Source organism: Cnephaeus nilssonii (genome assembly GCF_951640355.1).
Source record: "Cnephaeus nilssonii genome assembly, chromosome: 4".
Classification (NCBI taxonomy): Eukaryota; Metazoa; Chordata; class Mammalia; order Chiroptera; family Vespertilionidae; genus Cnephaeus; species Cnephaeus nilssonii.
Genome location: NC_137075.1, coordinates 5298985 through 5318931, shown reverse-complemented (window position 1 = coordinate 5318931; position 19947 = coordinate 5298985). Strand labels below are relative to the sequence as shown.

General features: G+C 40.6%; 1 protein-coding gene across 4 annotated transcripts in view; it reads right to left on the bottom strand.

The window, feature by feature from the left end:
• Window positions 1-19947, bottom strand: part of PEAK1 (pseudopodium enriched atypical kinase 1) — a 182628-nt gene that overhangs the window by 96348 nt on the left and 66333 nt on the right. For all 4 annotated transcript variants that reach the window (XM_079768645.1, XM_079768646.1, XM_079768647.1 and 1 more), the window contains exon 2: window positions 13183-16411. In XM_079768645.1, the coding sequence (XP_079624771.1) occupies window positions 13183-16331 (3149 nt within the window). In that variant the 5' untranslated portion in view covers window positions 16332-16411. The remainder of the gene's footprint in view (window positions 1-13182; window positions 16412-19947) is intronic.

Sequence of the window (19947 nt, the reverse complement as noted above, 5' to 3'; positions counted from 1 at the left end):
TCAAGAAAGAGACTGATAGCAATACAGTCAGAGTAGGGGACTTTAATACCCCACTGACACCAATGGATAAATCATCTAAACAAAAAAATCAGCAAAGAAACAGCAATCCTAAATGACTCACTAGATCAGATGGACAATTGACATCTTTAGAACATTTCACCCAAAGCTACACAATATACATTCTTCTCCAGTGCACACGGAACATTTTCAAAGATAGACCACATATTAGGACACAGGCAAAGTCTCTTCAAATTCAAGAAGATAGAAATCATAACAAGTATCTTCTCAGACCATAATGGCATAAAACTAGAAATCAACAACAATAAAAAACAATGAAAAAAAAATCAAACACTTGGAGGCTAAATAGCATGCTACTAAACAATGATTAGGTTACCAAAGAGATAAAAGAAGAAATTAAAAGCATCCTGGAAACAAATGACAATAAAAACACCACAATCCAAAATCTATGGGACACAATGAAAGCAGTCCTGAGAGGAAGTACATAGCTCTACAGGCATACCTCAAAAAAAAAAAAAAAAAGAAAAAATGGTAATAAAATATCTAACCTTGCAACTTAAAGAACTAGAAAGAGAGCAACAAAATAAGCCCACAGTAACCAGAAGGAAGGAGATAATAAAGAATGACATAGAGACCAAAAAAATAATACATAAGATCAATGAAACCAAGAGCTGGTTCTTTGAAAGGATAAACAAGATTGATGAACCTTTAGCCAGACTCACATAGAGGACCCAAATAAACAAAATCAGATATGAAAGAGGTGATGTAACAACTGACTCCACAGATATACAAAGGATTGTAAAAAATACTATGAACAACTCTACTCCAATAAACTGAACAACCTCGATGAACTGGACACATTCCTAGAAAAATACAAGCTTCCAAAACTCAACCAGGAAGATTCAAAAAATTTGAATAGTCCAATAACTACTGATAAAATTGAAAAAGTAATCAAAAAGCTTCCAGCAAACAAAAGCCATGGTCCAGATGGCTTCACAGGGGAGTTTTACCGAACATTCAAAGAAGAACTAAAACCAATCCTTCTCAGACTATTCCAAAAAATTCAAGAGGAAGGCACACTTCCAAACTCTTTCTATGAAGCCAGCATTACCCTAATCCCAAAACCAGATAAAGACAACACAATGAAAGAGAATTACAGGCCAATATCCCTCATGAACATAGATGCCAAAATCCTCAACAAAATTTTAGCAAATCGGATCCAGCATTACATTAGAAAGATCATACACCATGACCAAGTGGGATTTATTCCAGGAATACAAGGCTGGTACAATATCTGCAAATCAATGTGATACATCACATAAACAAAGTGAGAGACAAAAATCACATAATCATATCAATTGATACAGAAAAGGCATTTGACAAAATCCAACACCCTTTCTTGATAAAAACTCTCAACGAAGTGGGAATAGAGGAATCATAATAAAAGCCTTATATGACAAATAAAAGCCTTATATGACAAATAAAACATAATAAAAGCCTTATATGACAAACCTACAGCCAACATCATACTCAATGGGCAAAAACTAAAACCACTTCCACTAAGAACAGGAACAAGACAGGGTTGCCCGCTTTCACCAGTCCTGTTCAACATAGTACTGGAAGTGCTAGCCACAGCAATCAAACAAGAAGAAGAAATAAAGGGCATCCAAATTGGAAAAGAAGAAGTAAAATTGTCATTACTCACAGATGACATGATACTGTACAGAGAAAACTCTAAAGATTCCATCAAAAAATTATTAGACTTAATAAATGAATCTGGCAATGTAGCAGGATACAAAATTAATGCCAAGAAATCTATGGCATTTCTATACACCAACAGTGAACTTACAGAAAGAGAGACTAAGAAAACAATCCCATTTACCATCGCACCAAAAAAATTAAAATACCTAGGAATAAACTTAACTAAGGACGTAAAAGACCTATACGCAGAAAACTACAGGACATTGAAAAAAGAGATAGAGGAAGACATAAATAGATGGAAGAGCATACCATGTTCACGGACTGGTGGAATCAACATCATTTAAATGCCCATACTACCCAAAGCAATCTATAGATTCAATGCACTCCCCATAAAAATACCAACAGTATATTTCACAGACCTAGAACAAACTCTCAAAAAATTCATATGGAATACAAAAAGATCTTGAATAGCTGCAGCAATCCTGAGAAAGAAGAGCAACGTAGGAGGGATCTCAATACTAGATATCAAGCTGTATTACAAGGCCATTGTTCTCAAAACTGCCTGGTACTGGCATAAGAATAGACATATAGACCAATAGAATAGAATAGAGAACCCAGAAATCGACCCAAAACACTATGCTCAATTAATAATTGACAAAGGAGGCAAACGCATACAATGGAGTCAAGACAGTCTCTTCAATAAATGGTGTTGGGAAAATTAAACAGATACATGCAAAAAAAAATAAAACTAGACCACCAACTTACACCATACACAAAAATAAACTCAAAATGGATAAAGAACTTAAGACAGGAAACCATAAAAATACTAGAGGAATCCACAGGCAGAGAAATCTCAGACATATGCCGAAGCAATTTCTTCACTGATACTGCTCCTACGGCAATGGAAACTAAAGAGAAAATAAACAAATGGGACTACATTAAAATAAAAAGCTTTTGCACAGCAAAAGAAACCAAAAACAAAACAACAAGAAAACCCACTGCATGGGAGAACATATTTGCCAATGTTATCTCCAATAAGAGTTTAATCTCCAACATTTACAAGGAACTCATACAACTTAACAAAAGGAAGATAAACAACCCAATCAAAAAATGGGCAATGGACCTAAATAGATACTTTTTGAAAGAGGACATAAGGAAGGCCCAGAGGCATATGAAAACATGCTCAAAGTCACTAATCATCCGAGAGATGCAAATCAAAACGACAATGCAGTACCATCTCACACCTGTCAGCATGGCTATCATCAACAAAGGACAAGTGCTGGCAAGGATGCGGAGAAAAAGGAACCCTCGTGTACTGCTGGTGGGAATGCAGATTGGTGCAGCCACCGTGGAGAACAGTATGGAATTTCCTCAAAAAACTAAAAATGGAACTCCCATTTGACCCAGTGATCCCACTTCTAGGAATAGATCCCAAGAAACTAGAAACACCATCAGAAAGGATATATGCACCCCTATGTTCATAGCGGCACAATTTACAATAGCTAAGTTTTGGAAACAGCCTAAGTGCCCATCAGCAGATGACTGAATTAGAAAACTACGGTACATCTACACCAGGGGTCCTCAAACTTTTTAAACAGGGGGCCAGTTCACTGTCCCTCAAACGTTGGAGGGCCGGACTATAGTTTAAAAAAAACTATGAACAAATTCCTATGCACACTGCACATATCTTATTTTGAAGTAAAACAACAAAATGGCAAAAACACCGCATGTGGCCCGCAGGCCGTAGTTTGAGGACGCCTGATCTACACAATGGAATACTACGCTGCTTTAAAAAAGAAGGAATTCTTACCATTTGCAGCAGCATGGATGGAACTGGAGAGCATTATGCTAAGTGAAATAAGCCAGTCAATGAAAGAAAAATACCACATGATCTCACTCATTTATGGATAATAAAGAACATTATAATCTAATGAACAAAAACATAATACAGAGGCCCAGAAGCATCAAAAGACTGTCAAATTACAGTGGGAAGGTTGGGGGGGCGGGGTGAAGAGGTAAGAGATCAACCGAAGGACTTGTATGCATGCATATAAGCATAACCAATAGACGCAAGACACTGGGGGGTGAGGGCATATATGGGAGTGGGACTGAAGGGGCAATGGGGAGATATGGACACATGTAATACCTTAATCAATAAAAAAATTGGAAAAAAAATAAATGAATGGGACTATATCAAATTAAAAAGCTTTAGTACTGCAAAAGAAACTGAAAACAAAACAAAATGGCAGCCAGTCAGATGGAGATGATATCTGCAAACAGTAGCTCTGACAAAGGTTTAATTCCCAAAATATACAAAGAACTCATAAAACTCAACACCAAACAAACAACCTGGTCAAAAAGTGGGAAGAGTACCTGAAAATACACCTTTCACAAGAAGACATATGTATGAAAAGATGTTCAACCTCACTGGCAATTAGGGAAATGCAAATCAAAACTATGAGATACCACCCCACACTTATTAGAGTGGCAATTATGAACAGGAAAAGGAATAACAAGTGTTGGAGAAAAAAGTAAACCCTCATTCACTGCTGGTGGGAATATAGACTAGTACACCCACTATTGAAAGCAGTCTGGCGATTTCTCAATAAATTAAGAATAGATCTACATACGACCCAGAAATCCTTCTCCTGGGTATATACCTGAAAAATTCAAAGTCATGTATTCGCAAAGATATATGCACACCTATGTTTATTGCAGCATTATTCATGGTGGCCAAGACATGGAAACAACCAAAGTGTCTTGCGATAGTAGACTGGATAAAAAGGTGGTACCAGAGAACCAAGAAGGCGGCATAGGTAAACACCTATACTTGCTGCCTCCCACAACCACATCAAAATTACAACTAAAAGACAGAACAACTATCATCCAGAACCGCGGGAGAGCTGGCTGAGTAGAACTACTACAATCAGACAGGTAAACAAGAAAGTGCATTGAGACTGGTAGGAGGTGCAGAGGCGCGGAATGGGCTGGCACCCGGGTGCACTGCTTTTTTAATCAGGAGGGAGATACAAGCTCCCGCTTGCTCTGAACTCCAGTTCCGGGCGAGACTCTGGGGGACCCACACAGACGGGGAGAAACTGGACTGTCTGGCATCGGAGCAGGAACGCGAGGGCAGCTTTCTTTTAGACAGAGGTGCTTGCAGTGGTCATTGTTCCTGCGCTGGGACCTCTCCGGTACAGGGCTGACTGGCAGCAATTGCTGTTTGCTCTGCCCTGGGGATTCCCTGAGACCCCGCCCCAACAAATTTACAACCCTACCCAAGCTGAGCACAGCGGCTTTTGCATTTAAATGGCCTGTCCCTTCTCAGCCTAAAGCCTGTCAAACAGGCAGCAGCTGGGTCAGGGAGCCCCAAAGCTATCAAAAGAAGGCCCAAGGCCTGCAGCAGCAGCCTGCCTTGCTTCACACCTTGTCTGGGCACTTCCAAACCCCATACAAATAGGAGGAATCTGCAGATCTCTCTGTAGCTCCTGCTGGCTGGCCCCAGGCAGTGGCTGACTTTGCACCTCCTTGGAGATCCAAGAGCCAGTGTACCCAGTGGTCAGTGTGAAACCATATCAAATTACAACTCTTCACATCCATAAGTGACACACTAAAGGGGCAAACTCAGTGAGCATGAAAGCCCTACTGAAGCAAGCCCTGCCTAATAAGGGTGTTTCCTGTACAGCAGGTCCTCCATTATAGACACAGCTGGTCCTCACAGCCAATTGGCCTGGAGATCAATTCTTCCCAGTGATACCAACAGCAATCAAGGCTCAATTACAACAAGACTGTGCACACAGCCTATAAAGGGGTGCACCAAGAGTGTCCACCTCAGGTGACTGGGGAGGCTGAGCCACTGGGCCCTATAGGACACCTATCACACAAGGCCACTCTATAAACTCAAGGAGACTAAGCAGCTACCCAATACATACAAACAAACATAGGGAAGCAGCCAAAATGCAGAGACAAATAAAAATGTCACAAAGGAAAGAAATGGATGAAAGCAAAATACTGGATATAGAGTTCAAAACAGTTATAAGGTTACTCAAGAATCTTTTAGAAACCTCTGAGGATCTTAGTGAGACCTTCAAGGATCTTAGTGAGAATACAAAAAAAAAAAAAAAAAAAAGGAAAATGACCCTACAGAAATTAAGCATACACTGACTGAAATAAAAAATATAGAGAGATTCAACAGTAGACTAGAGGATCCCAAGAATCAATTCAAAGATTTGAAATGCAAGGAGCAAAAAACACCCAACTGGAAGAGCAAAAAGAAAAAAGAATCCAAAAATATGAAGATAGTGTAAGGAGCCTCTGGAACAACTTCAAGCATATCAACATACAAATTATGGGGGTGCCAGAAGAAGAGAGAGAGCAAGATACTGAAAACCTATTTGAAGAAATAATGACAGAAAACCTCCCCCACCTGGTGAAAGAAATAGACTTACAAGTCCAGGAAGTGCAGAGAACCCCAAACAGGAGGAATCCAAAGAGGACCACACCAAGACACATCATAATTAAAATGCCAAGAGCAAAAGACAAAGAGAGAATATTAAAAGCAGCAAGAGAAAAACAGTTAGTTACCTACAAGGGAGTACCCATACTATTGTCAGCTGATTTCTCAACAGAAATTATGCAAGCCAGAAGTGAGTGGTAAGTAATATTCAAAGTAATGAATGGCAAGAACCTACATCCAAGACTACTCTACCCAGCAAAGCTATTATTTAGAATTGAAGGTCAGATAAAGAGTTTCACAGACAAGAAAAAGCTAAAGGAGTTCATCACCATCAAACCAGGATTATATGAAATGCTCAAGGGTATTCTTTAAGAAGAGGAAGAAGAAAAAGGTAAAGATAGGGAAACCAAGATGGCAGCATAGGTAAACAAACTTGCCTTGCACAACAACTTCAAAACTATAACTAAAAGACAAAACGGACATCATCCAGAACCACAGAAAGGCTGGCTGAGTGGAAATTCTACAACTAGAAGGGAAGAGAAAAGCACACTGAGACTCAGAAGAGTTGCGGAAGTAAAGTGCAGAGGTACAAAGGTGCGCGTGCGGAAAGGGCTGGCAACTGAATACACGGCTGGCTTTTTCAATCCAGAGGGAGACACAAGCTCCCAACTGCTCTGAACTCCAGTTCTGGGTGAGATTCTGGGGACCCAGACTCATATGGGGAAAAAGTGGACTGTCTGGCATCGGGCGGAACTCGAGGGCGGCTTTCTCTCAGAGGTGCTTGCAGTGATAACCAAGGGACACTGAGACCTGGGGCCTCATAAGGCAGGGCTGACGGAAGCCATTGCTGTTTGTTCCGCCCTGAAACTCCGCCCCATCCAAGATGTGTGCAGAGGCTTTTGCATATGAATGGCCTGGTCCTTTGAAATCTAAACTTACCTAACAAACAGCAGCTCAGTCAGAGAGACCCAGAACATCCAAAAGAAGGCCCAAGGCCCCACAGCAGCTTGCATTGCTTCACAGCTGGGCCTCATCTGGGCACCTCCAAACCCCAAACAAAGAAGAGGAAAATGTAGATCTCTCCGTAACTCCTGCTGGGTGGCCTCAGGCAGAGGCTAAATTAGCACTGCCTTAGAGATCCAAGAGCCAGTGTACCCAGGGGTCAGAGTAGGACCATCCAGATTACAACTCCTCAGATCCATAAGAGACACACTCAGGGGGCAGACTCAGTGAGCACTAAAGCCCCACTAAAGCAAGTCTTGCCTCATAAGGGTGTCTCCAGCACAGAAGTTCTCCCATCATAGACACAGCTGATCCTCACAGCCAATTGGCCTGGAGGCCAATTCCTTCCAGTGATACCAACAACAATCAAGGCTTAACTACAACAAGACTGTGCACACAGCTCACAAAGGGCTGCACCAAGGGTGTCCACCTCAGCTAATTGGGGAGCCTGCCCTATAGGACACCTAGCACACAAAGCCACTCTATCAACTAAGGGAAGCAGCCAAAATGCGGAGACAAAGAAACAGGTCACAAATGACAGAAATAGAGGAAAGCAAACTACTGGATATAGAGTTCAAAACCACGGTTATAAGGTTTTTCAGAATTTTCTAGAAACTGCCGATAAATTTAGTGAGACCCTTGAGAATATGAAAAAGGACCAACTAGAAATTAAGCATACACTGACTGAAATAAAAAATAATATACAGAGATCCAACAGCAGACAAGAGGATCGCAAGAATCAAGTCAAAGATTTAAAATACAAAGAAGCAAAAAACACCCAACCAGAAAAGCAAAAAGCAAAAAGAATCCAAAAATATGAAGATAGTGTAAGGAGCCTCTGGAACAACTTTAAGCGTACCAACATCAGAATTATGGGGGTGCCAGAAGAAGAGAGAGAGCAAGATACTGAAAACCTATTTGAAGAAATAATGACTGAAAACTTCCCCCACCTGGTGAAAGAAATAGACTTACAAGTCCAGGAAGTGCACAGAACCCCAAACAAAAGGAATCCAAAGAGGACCACACCAAGATACATAACTAAAATGCCAAGAGCAAAAGATAAAGAGAGAATATTAAAAGCAGCAAGAGAAAAACAGTTAGTTACCTACAAGGGAGCACCCATACGATTGTCAGCTGATTTCTCAACAGAAACTATGCAGGCCAGACAGAAGTGGCAAGAAATATTCAAAGTGATGAATAGCAAGAACCTACAACCAAGATTCCTCTACCCAGCAAAGCTATCATTCAGAATTGAAGGTCAGATAAAGAGCTTCACAGATAAGAAAAAGCTAAAGGAGTTTATCACCGCCAAATTAGTATTACATGAAATGCTGAAAGGTATTCTTTAAGAAGAGGAAGAAGAAGAAAAAAGTAAAGATAAAAATTATGAACAACAAATACATATCTATAAACAAGTGAATCTAAAAATCAAGTGAATAAAAAATATGATGAACAGAATAAACTGGTGAATATTATAGAATCAGGGGCATAGAAAGGGCGTGAACTAACAATTCTAGGGGGGGGAAAGGGATGTGGGGGGTGCGGGAAGAGACTGGACAAAAATTGTACATTATGGATGAGGAAAGTCGGGGGGAGAGGTAAGGGAAGAGGGTGGAGTCGGAACCAGGTGGAGGGGAGCTATGGGGGGAAAAAAGAGGAACAATTTTAATAATCTGAACAATAAAGATTTATTAAAAAAATAAAAAGAGCAAAACTAAAAAAAAAAGGTAGAGATAAAAAATTATGAACAAAGTGACAACAAATACATATCTATCAACAAGTGAATCTAAAAATCAAATGAATAAAAAATCTGATTAACAGAATAAACTGGTGAATGTAATAGAATCAGGGGCATAGAAAGGGAGTAGACTGATAATTCTCGGGGGAAAGTGGTGTGGGGGGTGCAGGAAGAAATTGGACAAAGATCTTACACCTATGGTACAGTGGGGGGTGCGAGAGCCTGGGGTGTGGTGGGAACCAGGTGGAGGGGAGCTATGGGCGGGGGGGAAGATGAACATCTTAATAATCTGAACAATAAAGACCTAAAAAAAGAGAGAGGTGGTACATATACACAATGGAATACTTCTCAGCCATAAGAAAGGATGAAATACTGCCATTTGCAACAACATGGATGGATGCTGAGAACATTATGCTAAGTAAAATAAGTCAAGTCAGAAAAACACTAAGAACTATATGTTTTCACTTATATGTGGGATATAAAACTGCAACTGGTGAACACAAACAACAGTGTGATGGTTGCCAGAGGGAAGGGGGTTGGAAAGGAAGGAAGCTCTAATATATGATGACAGGAGAAGATTTTACTTCGGGTGTTAGGCACATGGTGCAATATACAGATCTTGTAACATAGAAACCCACACCTGAAACCTGTATGTTCATGTTGACCAATGTCACCCCAATAAATTTAATTAAAAATATATTTTTAATTGATTTTAGGGAAAGGAAGGGGGAGAGAGAAACACTGATTTATTGTTCCACTTATTTATGTAGTCATTGGCTGATTTTTGTATGTGCCAGATTGGGGAATCGAACCTGCAACTTTGGCTTATTGGGATGATGCTCTAACTAACTGAGCTACCCGGCCAGGACCATATTCATTATCTTTTCCAGTCACCCATCCTGCTTCTGTTTGCCATATTCATTTCTGTGACCTTGCATATGTTATTCTTTTTTGCCTACAATATCTTTTCCAACCAGTTGGCAGAATCCTGTTTGCCTTTTAGTATCTGGTTTGCAATTCATTTCCGAGAAGTCTCCTTTAAGCTCATTTCATCATCATTTTTTATGCTTTTGTACCACTCAACACATACATTATTTTAGCACTTATCCTATTGAGGGCAGAGGGGCTACTAACATTTTAAAGCACCTAATATATGCTAGACCCTGTACTAATCTTTTGCATGTTTTCTCATTATATCCTCTAATTAATTCTATGTGATAAGGATCATTATAGCCACTGTACACGTAAGGACCTGACATGACAGCTGAAGTCATATGCAGTATTTCAGCAGTGTGGTAATTTTTCTCCCATTTGTCCCTATGGCACTGTTAAAATATTCAATTTATGTTGATTGAACAGTCAAATAAATAAACTTAGTGACAATCTAATCCCATAATGAATAGCTCTACAAAGTCTCTCATCTTTCAAAGTCTAGGGTCTGGCCTTCAGTAGAGCACTTTTATTTCCTTATATATAGTTTGAATTTGGAATCTTCATTTACTATAAAGAAAAACTTGTATTTTCATTTCTTCCAGCAGTGTTTCCAGGCGTGGTGTGGTTACATTGCAGTTAAGCGGGAAACATAAATGCTGAAATTTGACAGTAATGTTTTTCCTCTGAAAGTTGCTTCAAGTAAATGAGGTAATTATTGTAAAGGCAAATTGTATACATTTCTCAATAAGAGTATTCATGTTTAAACATTTTAAAAAGTTAATAAAAACTGCTTCATACCACCTTTTCTTTTTAGTCTGGAATATGATACAATCTGAAAATTCCAATGTGCCTCTTAAAAAAGCTTAATACCTCAAAATTCTTTTATTTAGACTACAGCCCATATATTTACAACAGTGGTGAGGTCAGTGGTTTAAAAAGTGTGGCCCCAGGACCAGCAGCATCAGCATCAGTTATCACTTGAAAACTTGTTAGAAATGCAAATTATAAGGACCTACCTCAGACCTGCTGAGTCAGTCTATGGGGGTGGGAGCCAAGCAATCTGTGTTTTAACACCCTCCAGTTATTATAATGTTGGAATAATCTGGAGAACCAAAAGGGCAAACCAATTGCACCATTTGGATTCATGGATGTTACCTATAAAGAACTGGTAAATTTTGAAAGAAAGGGCCCATTTACAATCAAAACCTCTGAAAATATAAACTTTATAGGAAGGGGTCTGCCATGTCAAGGGCATGGGCCACCCTCTAGACCATATACAGTGACATGCAGTCCAAGTAGAGTTTCATTCCACAGAGAGAGGCCAAATCATTCCCTGACTCTGCCTTCCAGGATGCAGATAAATATACCACAGACATACTTAATGAGCAGTAAAACCATTTACTATCTGCCATTCCCTCAAAGGTAACTCCAACCATGTGCTGCTAAAATTGCTTCTTTTCTAAGGAAAACACTAACTTACAATATATGCATTTTATTACCACTGAAGTACAACATTCTATCACCTGCTTTCAACCACCAATGACAAGACTATTCTTTCCAGGAATACATTTATAACCACTATTTTACTTGCTTTGTTATTATATGGATTTAAGGAAAACAGCAAATTTTCTATCATTTTGACAACTATTTGTCATAAGTATTTGAGATATATGAAAAACTTATTTTAGTAAAGAATATATACAAAACCTCCTGGCATTTTAAAAAATATATATATTTTATTGATTTTTTACAGAGAGGAAGAGAGAGGGATAGAGAGTTAGAAACATCGATGAGAGAGAAACATCGATCAGCTGCCTCTTGCACACCCCCTACTGGGGATGTGCCCGCAACCAAGGTACATGCCCTTGACCGGAATCGAACCTGGGACCCTTGAGTCCACAGGCCGACGCTCTATCCACTGAGCCAAACCGGTTTTGGCCTTCCTGGCATTTTGCTAGAAAAAGTGAAGGCATTAACTGTTTACCTCATTTTTATTTATACTTTTCTAAGGAAAAGCTGGTGAGAGAAACTACCCTATCATCAGGTTGCTGTATTTGCCAGAGAGAAGACCAAACCTGGAAGAGAAGGTTAATTATAAGTCAAGGGGGAGGAACACTCAGAATCAGATGAATGGAATACTCAGGTCATATCTTTGATTTTATTGAGTTGTACAGATGAAACCTGTACCCCAATAAATTCAATTAAACAAGAAATATATTGTAAACTGTGGGTACATCCATACACAGGCATGTACGTACACCCATCCTTATTAGAGAATATATTAAAATTATTTCTAACTTGCAAAAGAACAGTAAAAAGGGCAGGGGATATAAGGAAATCATCCATTTACTACAAATGTGGTATAACTATTTCTTGTTTTTATTGGTAAGTCAGTAATTTTGCTCACAATATAAGTGAGAAAGAAAAAAAACTATGTTTCCTAAACATGAATGTTCATTTGAATGATTACAAGTAAAAATATAAAAATTTTGTTTGATCTTGTATTCATTAACAATGCATCATTATTGGATGATTCAGACTTTAGAGGGAGTCAAATCAGGGTTTGAATTCTAACTGACAACTACTAGCTATATGAATTTGACCAATTATTAACTTTCCAGATGTTGTGTTTCCTCATCTGAAGAGTACAACTAATTTGTAGGGCTGTTTTAAGTATTTGAGATAAATATTTGGGATGTGACTTAGACAGAGTAGATGATCAATAAACAGTTATTAAAATATGAAAGAAAACTAATGCCTAGAGAATTGATGTGGGTATATAATCTGCCCAATTGAAGATTATAACTTTGGGTCTCAGTATCAATAACCAACTTTTGTTTCACTTACATGTTAAATAACTATGAATTGCAACCCTCCCTTCCATAACACTCGGGAGAAGGACAGAGACAGCAATAAAACACAAATATTCCCTTAAAATAACATACTGCATATAGAGATAACACTTGGAGAGGGAAAGAACACCACCACCTTTTATTCACTTAATCCTGTTTTTTCCTCATACTATCATAGCACTTCAAAGTAACATATTTATTGCTACTAAGGTATTATAGATTTGCTTTTCTACGTTAAAGCCCCTCTGTAGTCACCAAATGTAACAGGATACTTTAGCTAAAGATCAGGGCCATAAACCTTGTTCAGTGCAATAAGAGCACTTTAATAATATTCTAATCTTGGAATGCAGTTATAAAGATTGATGGCCCCTATGTGCTACTTACAAACAAAAATTGCTCTTATGCAATCTTAAAGATATAAAAAATTTAGCACTTGAAAACGTGTAAATAATTTCCACATTCTGCTAGTCTATTTTACTTACCTGAGAATTTTTTTAGGAATCTGTGATGGAGAAGAATAACTCCTTTTCTTCTTCTCCTCTGAGACCTGTAGTAACCCATCCTGTGTTCCACCCTTCTCCATGATTGCTGACTGGTCTGCTCTGGCCTTACTTTGATCTACACTGAGCTGGCCTTTGGCAGGGTCACACCTGTACATGAAGATGATGGCTGGCTTCTCACTGGACTCTCCTTTTGCCTCTGTGAACCAGTGTTGGTGCTGAACTGGAGGAGGGGGCAGCATGTGGATGACCGTGCCATCCAGACCCACCAGTTTCCCTTTCTCTCGTTCTTTCTCTTTGTCGTCCTCCTCATCTGTTTTCCGACGACGGAAGAAACTTTTAAATGATATCCAGCGTTTAGGTTTTGCATCAGCTGCCCGCCTGCTGCCTTCAGAGTGCAAAACGGATTCAGCTTCTGTTGACCTGGTAGGGCTGGTTGGCTTCGTCCAGTTGGTGAAATGCTTCTGCAAAAGGTTACTTGTATGGTAAGGGGAGGACGTAGAACGTGGTGGAGGAAAAGGAGGTGATGGCTCACTCTGGGGGTTAATCACTAACTTGGAGGGAGAGGTTGTGACTTGCTTTGCCAGTGGATCTTTCTGTACTTTAGTGGTAAGATTTTCTGTGGTCTGAGGTGCTTCATGCTCACCACTGGACTGAGATGGAAAGAGAGATTTCGGTCGGACTGGTGTACTTTTAGCAACATCAACTTCTGGAGGAATTGCATAAAGCTCGTCCACACTGCAAGTTTTAAGGCCTGACTGGGACATTTCTGGAGGGGACTGTGGGGGTTGGATAGAAGCCACAATTTGAGAAAGCACTATGCTTGCTTTCTCCTTGTTGCTGCTGCCACTGCCCACCATCTGAGACTCCTGAGTGTCTTCCGTTCTGGCAACAGGTTCTTGAGTGGTTCTCTGGATCTTAGTTGGGGAGCTGTGGCTGGAACTACAGCTTCTCTGTGGGGAAGACAGACCTCTGTTAAGACAGCTGTTAAACTCCTGGACCTTCTGAGCCACTGAGCCCCTTTTACATTCTGTGCTATTTGAAAACCCTTTAGCTTGGGGACAGTCAGTGGGATTGCCAGTGGTGTCATCAGACACTTTGCTTGAAGTTTCTATTTCTTCATATGTATGGCTGATCATACTTGTGTTTTTTTCCTTCACTGAAAGTTCTCCACTTGTTCCAAGAAAACTTTTATAAATGGCTAGATTGTCATATGCATTTGGATTAATTACAATGGGAACTTTGATAGCATTTTTGGAACTCCGAGCATAAGTTGGCTCGTCGTGAATGATAATTGGAAAAGGAGGCATACCAGCATTGTTATAACTATTAAATTTTATTTCAGACAAATTAGGTGACTTAACAGGGATGGTTTTAGAGGAAACATTTGCAGCAATGGGTGAAGTAGGTGCTGATTTGTGACAGTTTTTCCTTGGAGGGACATTTGATCCAGTTCCGCCACTAATTAATTCCACCTTAGGTATCTTTTGTCGTGGACTGGTACTGGATGTCCATACTTCCTGGTATCGAATTGCACTGGATTTTTGGAAATGGGCACTTATTTGTCCTGATGTTGATATAGGTGATGTCACTGGAGAGTTTGGAGTAGAAGATGAGCTTTTTGTCTTGGGGCTATTAATAGGGCCCTCAAGGTGCTCACTAGCCATCGCTGCTGACACGTCTACAACAGTATATGGCTTGCACAACGGCTGCTCAAGGTTCACTATGCGGTAAGGCTTTGCTTGCTCTTGTACAGGAATGAGGTTTATGATTACTGCTTGCCCAGCAGTATCTGTCGAGGCTTTTCTTTCTTGCTTCTCAGTTTGTACAGCAATCTTGCCATCTTTCTCTTCTAATCGGAGAGCAAGGACTGCTTTGTGTGTCTCTGGAATTTTATCTGAGCCTTTGGATGCTTGTGATGAATCCTCTTGATGGTTACCAGAGAGACTTTCATAATTGGGCTCACTTTCCTTCATGTCCTTAGAATCTCCTTGGGTACCAGGAGATACTCCCCCATCACAGATCTTCTGGGATAAACTACTGGCTGTCTCAGAACGTGATTCTTCTGCTAAAGAAGAATCTGATGATGGGGAGTCAGATGATGCCATGCTCTGAATGCTTCCTGGTCCACAGGAGACCACAGAATTCTCTTCATAACCATTCAGGATTTCATCATAACTGTCATCATAGTCTACAGCACAGATTCTCTGCAGAGACTTATTCCGCAGAGGAACAGTATTCCACTTTTTGTCCACGTAGAATCGAACAGGAGACAAAGTGTTTGCCCTAAAGTTAGCGAATCGAGGTTGCCCTCTCATACGAATCTCCATGGCCAACAGCTCTTCATCACTTTCATCCCAGCTTTCATGTTCCTCTTCCATGTTACTGAAAAGTGCATCTTCCTCACACTCCTCTCCACTAGAAAACTCTGGGTAACAGAACTGGCCCCCTTCATTACTGATCACTTCTGTGCTCCCACTCAGAATAACATGCTTGCCCTGAGTATCCTTCATCCTACCCATCATGCAACTTGGTGGAAGCTTTCTTTCCAATGATCGTTTATAGCAATCATTTATTCTTCCTAAGAATATTTCTTTGGCATTGGTTTCATTTGTTTCATTTACTCTTATCTGAGGAGTAGTATCCAAGCCTGCTATCTCCTTCAACATTTCAGTTAGCCCATTATTGTTATTTGATATCTTCTTTGCACTGTCATTATTGCCAAAAGGTTTAGAAACATGGCTAACTCCTTCAATATCATCTTCATGATTATTATTATTATTGAGTGGTTTCTGATTGAAGGCTGTCCTATTTCGGTTCCTCTCTATAATGACAGGTATGTTCTCACAGCGTCCTTGGATGTTAAGCTCACCATATACACTTTGCCCATCTGCCACCATCATAGTGGGCTTCACAGCTATAGTGGGTTTTTTAGCAACAGGAGGCCGGAAATTTGCAGTGTTCCTGATATGGTGGTTGTTACTGTGATTGGCATTAGTTTTCACATGGCTGTGGATGATGGCTGTCTTCTCAGGGTCAGGAGGGAGCTTGTGCAAGCTTTTAGGTTTAAAGCAATTCTTGCATTCACCAGGTTTCCAAACGTGCTCAGTAAAGGTGTTACAGGCAGACATTTTAGAAAATCGAACTTCACATACAATGCTTCCCTTTCAGTGCATGGCAAAACTTTCAACTGTATCTAGCAGCTCTTGATCTGTAGGGGGGAAAAAAAAGAAAATCTGAATGGAAAAGGCACTATGAGGCTTTTCATGATGAATAATTTGAAAAAACTGGCTCTGGTCCTTAAATTAAAAGATTGAGAGGAAAAACTAATAAGCTCCTTTTAGTCAATCAGCATTTTGGAAAGTTATTAAACTATAATTTTATGCACTCTCATCGAACCGTATCTAATCTTTTGTTTGATGTCTCTGTGGCAATGATACTCTGACTTTCCCCTCCTGGAAATGCCTTTCAAACATCTATCCATCAACATATCTGACACTTCTTAGTCTATTGTGGGTTCCTTTTCTTCTACTGACCCCTTTACATTTTGGGTATCTCATAGACTCCTCAAACTCAATGCATTAAAAACTAACCCTCTGGTTATCACTTTTCTCAACTCTAAGTAACTATTCTATTCTAGCCATCCCACTTCTACCCCCAAGGCCACCTTCTTCCTCTGTCTTTTATTCTAGTTCAATTAATGCCATCCACCTAGATAGCTAAACTTCAACCTTCAGATCATTCTTGACACCTCTCCCCTCACTTCTAACATCACATCCTACTAACTCACTAAATTAGTCTTCCCAATTTCATCTATTACATTTCAATTAGAATTTATTCTTGCCATTACCAAACACTGAGTAGTTATTTTGCCTAGATTCCTGCAATAGGCTGTTAACTGATCTTCATGTCTGTAGTCTCACCCCATTCCAATCTAACCTCTCTACCCTTGTTATTCAAACAGTGGTCCTCAGTCAAGTAGTATCAGCCTCAACTTGGAGCTTGTTAGAAAGGCAGTATCTTAGATCTACTGAATCAAAATATGCATTTTAATGATATTCTCAGGTGATTTCACTGTTCTATACTACCATTGGATTTAACTTTCTAAAATGCTAATATGATCATCTTTTTACCTAGCTTAACTATTCTGTGGCTCAATCTTACCTACTGCATTGACTACTAAATGTCAGTGTGCAGACTAGAGTTTCCTAGCTAAATAAGAACCACCTGGGAAACCACCCTAGCCATATCTAGTCAATCTCTGAGGGATGAGACTGGGAATCTGATTTTTTAGGTAAGTTCTCCAGGCAATTCTGGGTGTATTGGAACCTCTAGTTATTGGATGGAATACAAGCTCCTTAGACTGTCTCCTTTCTAGTCTTACGTCTTGAAAATTAAGTAGTCTTATCAAACTCTAAATCCCACTGGGCTACTTATTTCTCACTAGAAGCCCGGTGCACGAAATTTGTGCACGGCGGGGGGTTGTCCCTCAGCCCAGCCTGTACCCTCTCCAATCTGGGACTCCTGGAGGAATGTCCGAGACTGACCATTTAGACCCGATCCCACCCTGGTGGGATCGGGTCTAAATGGTCAGTTGGACATCCCTCTCACAATCCAGGACTGCTGGCTCCCAACTGCTTGCCTGCCTGCCTTCCTGATTGCCCCGAACTGCTTCTGCCTGCCAGCCTGATCACCCCCTAACCACTCCCCTGCCAGCCTGGTTGATGCTTAACTGCTCCCCTGCCAGCCTGTTTGCCCCCAACTTCCCTCCTCTGCCAGCCTGGTCACCCCTAACTGCCCTCTCCTGCAGGGTTGATCACCTCCAACTGCCCTCCCTTGCAAGCCTGGTCCCTCTCAACTGCCCTCCCTTGCAGGCCTGGTCCCTCACAACTGCCCTCCCTTGCAGGCCGGGTGCCTCCCAACTGCCCTCTCCTGCTGGCCATCTTGTAGTGGCCATCTTGTGTCCACATGGGGGCAGGATCTTTGACCACATGGGGGCAGCTATATTGTGTGTTGCAGTGATGATCAATCTGTATATTACTCTTTTATTAGATAGGATAGAGGCCTGGTGCACGGGTGGGGGCCAGCTGGTTTGCCCTGAAGGGTGTCACAGATAAGGGTGGGGGTTCCCTTGGGGTGTGGGGCGGCCTGAGCGAGGGGCCTGTGGTGGTTTGCAGGCCGGCCACGCCCCCTGGCAACCCAAGGGGAGGCCCTGGTATCTGGAATTTATTTTCCTTCTACAATTGAAACTTTGTAGCCTGGGGCGGCAGCCATTTCTGGGGCGGCAGCCATTTCTGTGGCAGTTAATTCACCTTCTACAATTGAAACTTTGTAGCCTTAAGCGGGTGAGCCCGGCCAGGGTGTGCGGAAAGCTTTGCTTTCCCTGTTGCCGCCGGCAACCCTGGCCTGCTCTCTCAAGCTCCATTCTGCCGCCATTTGTTTGAATTTGTTTACCTTCTATAATTGAAACTTTGTAGCTTGAGTGGAGGCTTAGGCCTGCAACGGCTATGGAAAGCTTGGCTTGCTCTGTTACCTGGGAAACCTTGCTCTCTGTGGCTGTAGCCATCTTGGATTGGGGTTAATGTGCATACTCGCCCTGATTGGCTGGTGGGTGTGGCTTGCCTGGTGGGCATGGCCTATGTAGCGGAGTGATGGTTAATTTGCATATTACCATTTTATTAGAGAGGATGGTACTATCAAAGCCACTTAGACATACCTCCATTTACAATCACTTTTAATTGTAACTGTTGCCTCATTTCAAGAAGTTTTTGAACTTCTTTAAGGCCTAGGCTATATCATATTCATCTCTATATATCTAGCATAAGGAGCTGAATGAATACTGATTGATTAAAGTGCCAGTTTAAAAGTTAATTTTTTAAAATGAATCTTGTGACTCTCTTGTCTTAGGCACATAGTTGCAGACCTTCCCCCACGATATCATTAGTCTTACATTTCTACTTTAGATATTATAATGAAGTTGGCAGAAGGTATGCAATGTAAGAACCATTTTAGCTGGAAAATTTAACTTCATTCATGTACAGCGACAGGATCCTTGCTTAGGTCAGAAAACTAGCCTTTTTGTCAAGTTTCAGCATGTTTATTAGGAAGGAATAAATATTTTCTTTAACAAATGTAAACAAAACTAAGTTCCTTGTAAACAATACTCATAGTCCTAGCTGGTTTGGCTCAGTGGATAGAGCCTTGGCCTGTGGACCAAAGGATCCCAGGTTAGATTCCGGTCAAGGGCACGTATCTTGGTTACAGGCTCCTCCCTGGCCCAGGCCCTGGTAGGGGCTTGTGCAGGAGGCAACCAATCGATGTGTTTCTCTCATACAGATGTTTCACTCTATCTTTCCCTCTCTCTTTCACTCTCCCTGAAAATCAATGGAAAAATATCCTCGGGTGAGGATTAATAAAAAATAAAAACACAAAAAAAACCCCCAAAACAAACGATACTCATAAAGTACAGACTTAAAGGTCAAAGAATTCCATACAGAGAGCCCAACCACCCAGCAAAATTCTAAGTTCATGATTCGCTGAAGATCACTGAACTGCTCTTTTTAATAAGGTTAAAATATACATATTTAAAGTGTTTGTTTAAAATTTTATTTACTCTTTCAAGTATTCTAAAAGCTATACCCCTTAATTGATAAAACCATTTCCTGCTAGTCTAAGACTAGAACATTTTGAATAAGGTGAAGAACAGCATAAAATTAGGCTAAATTTAGCCCAGATCATTCAGAGCTT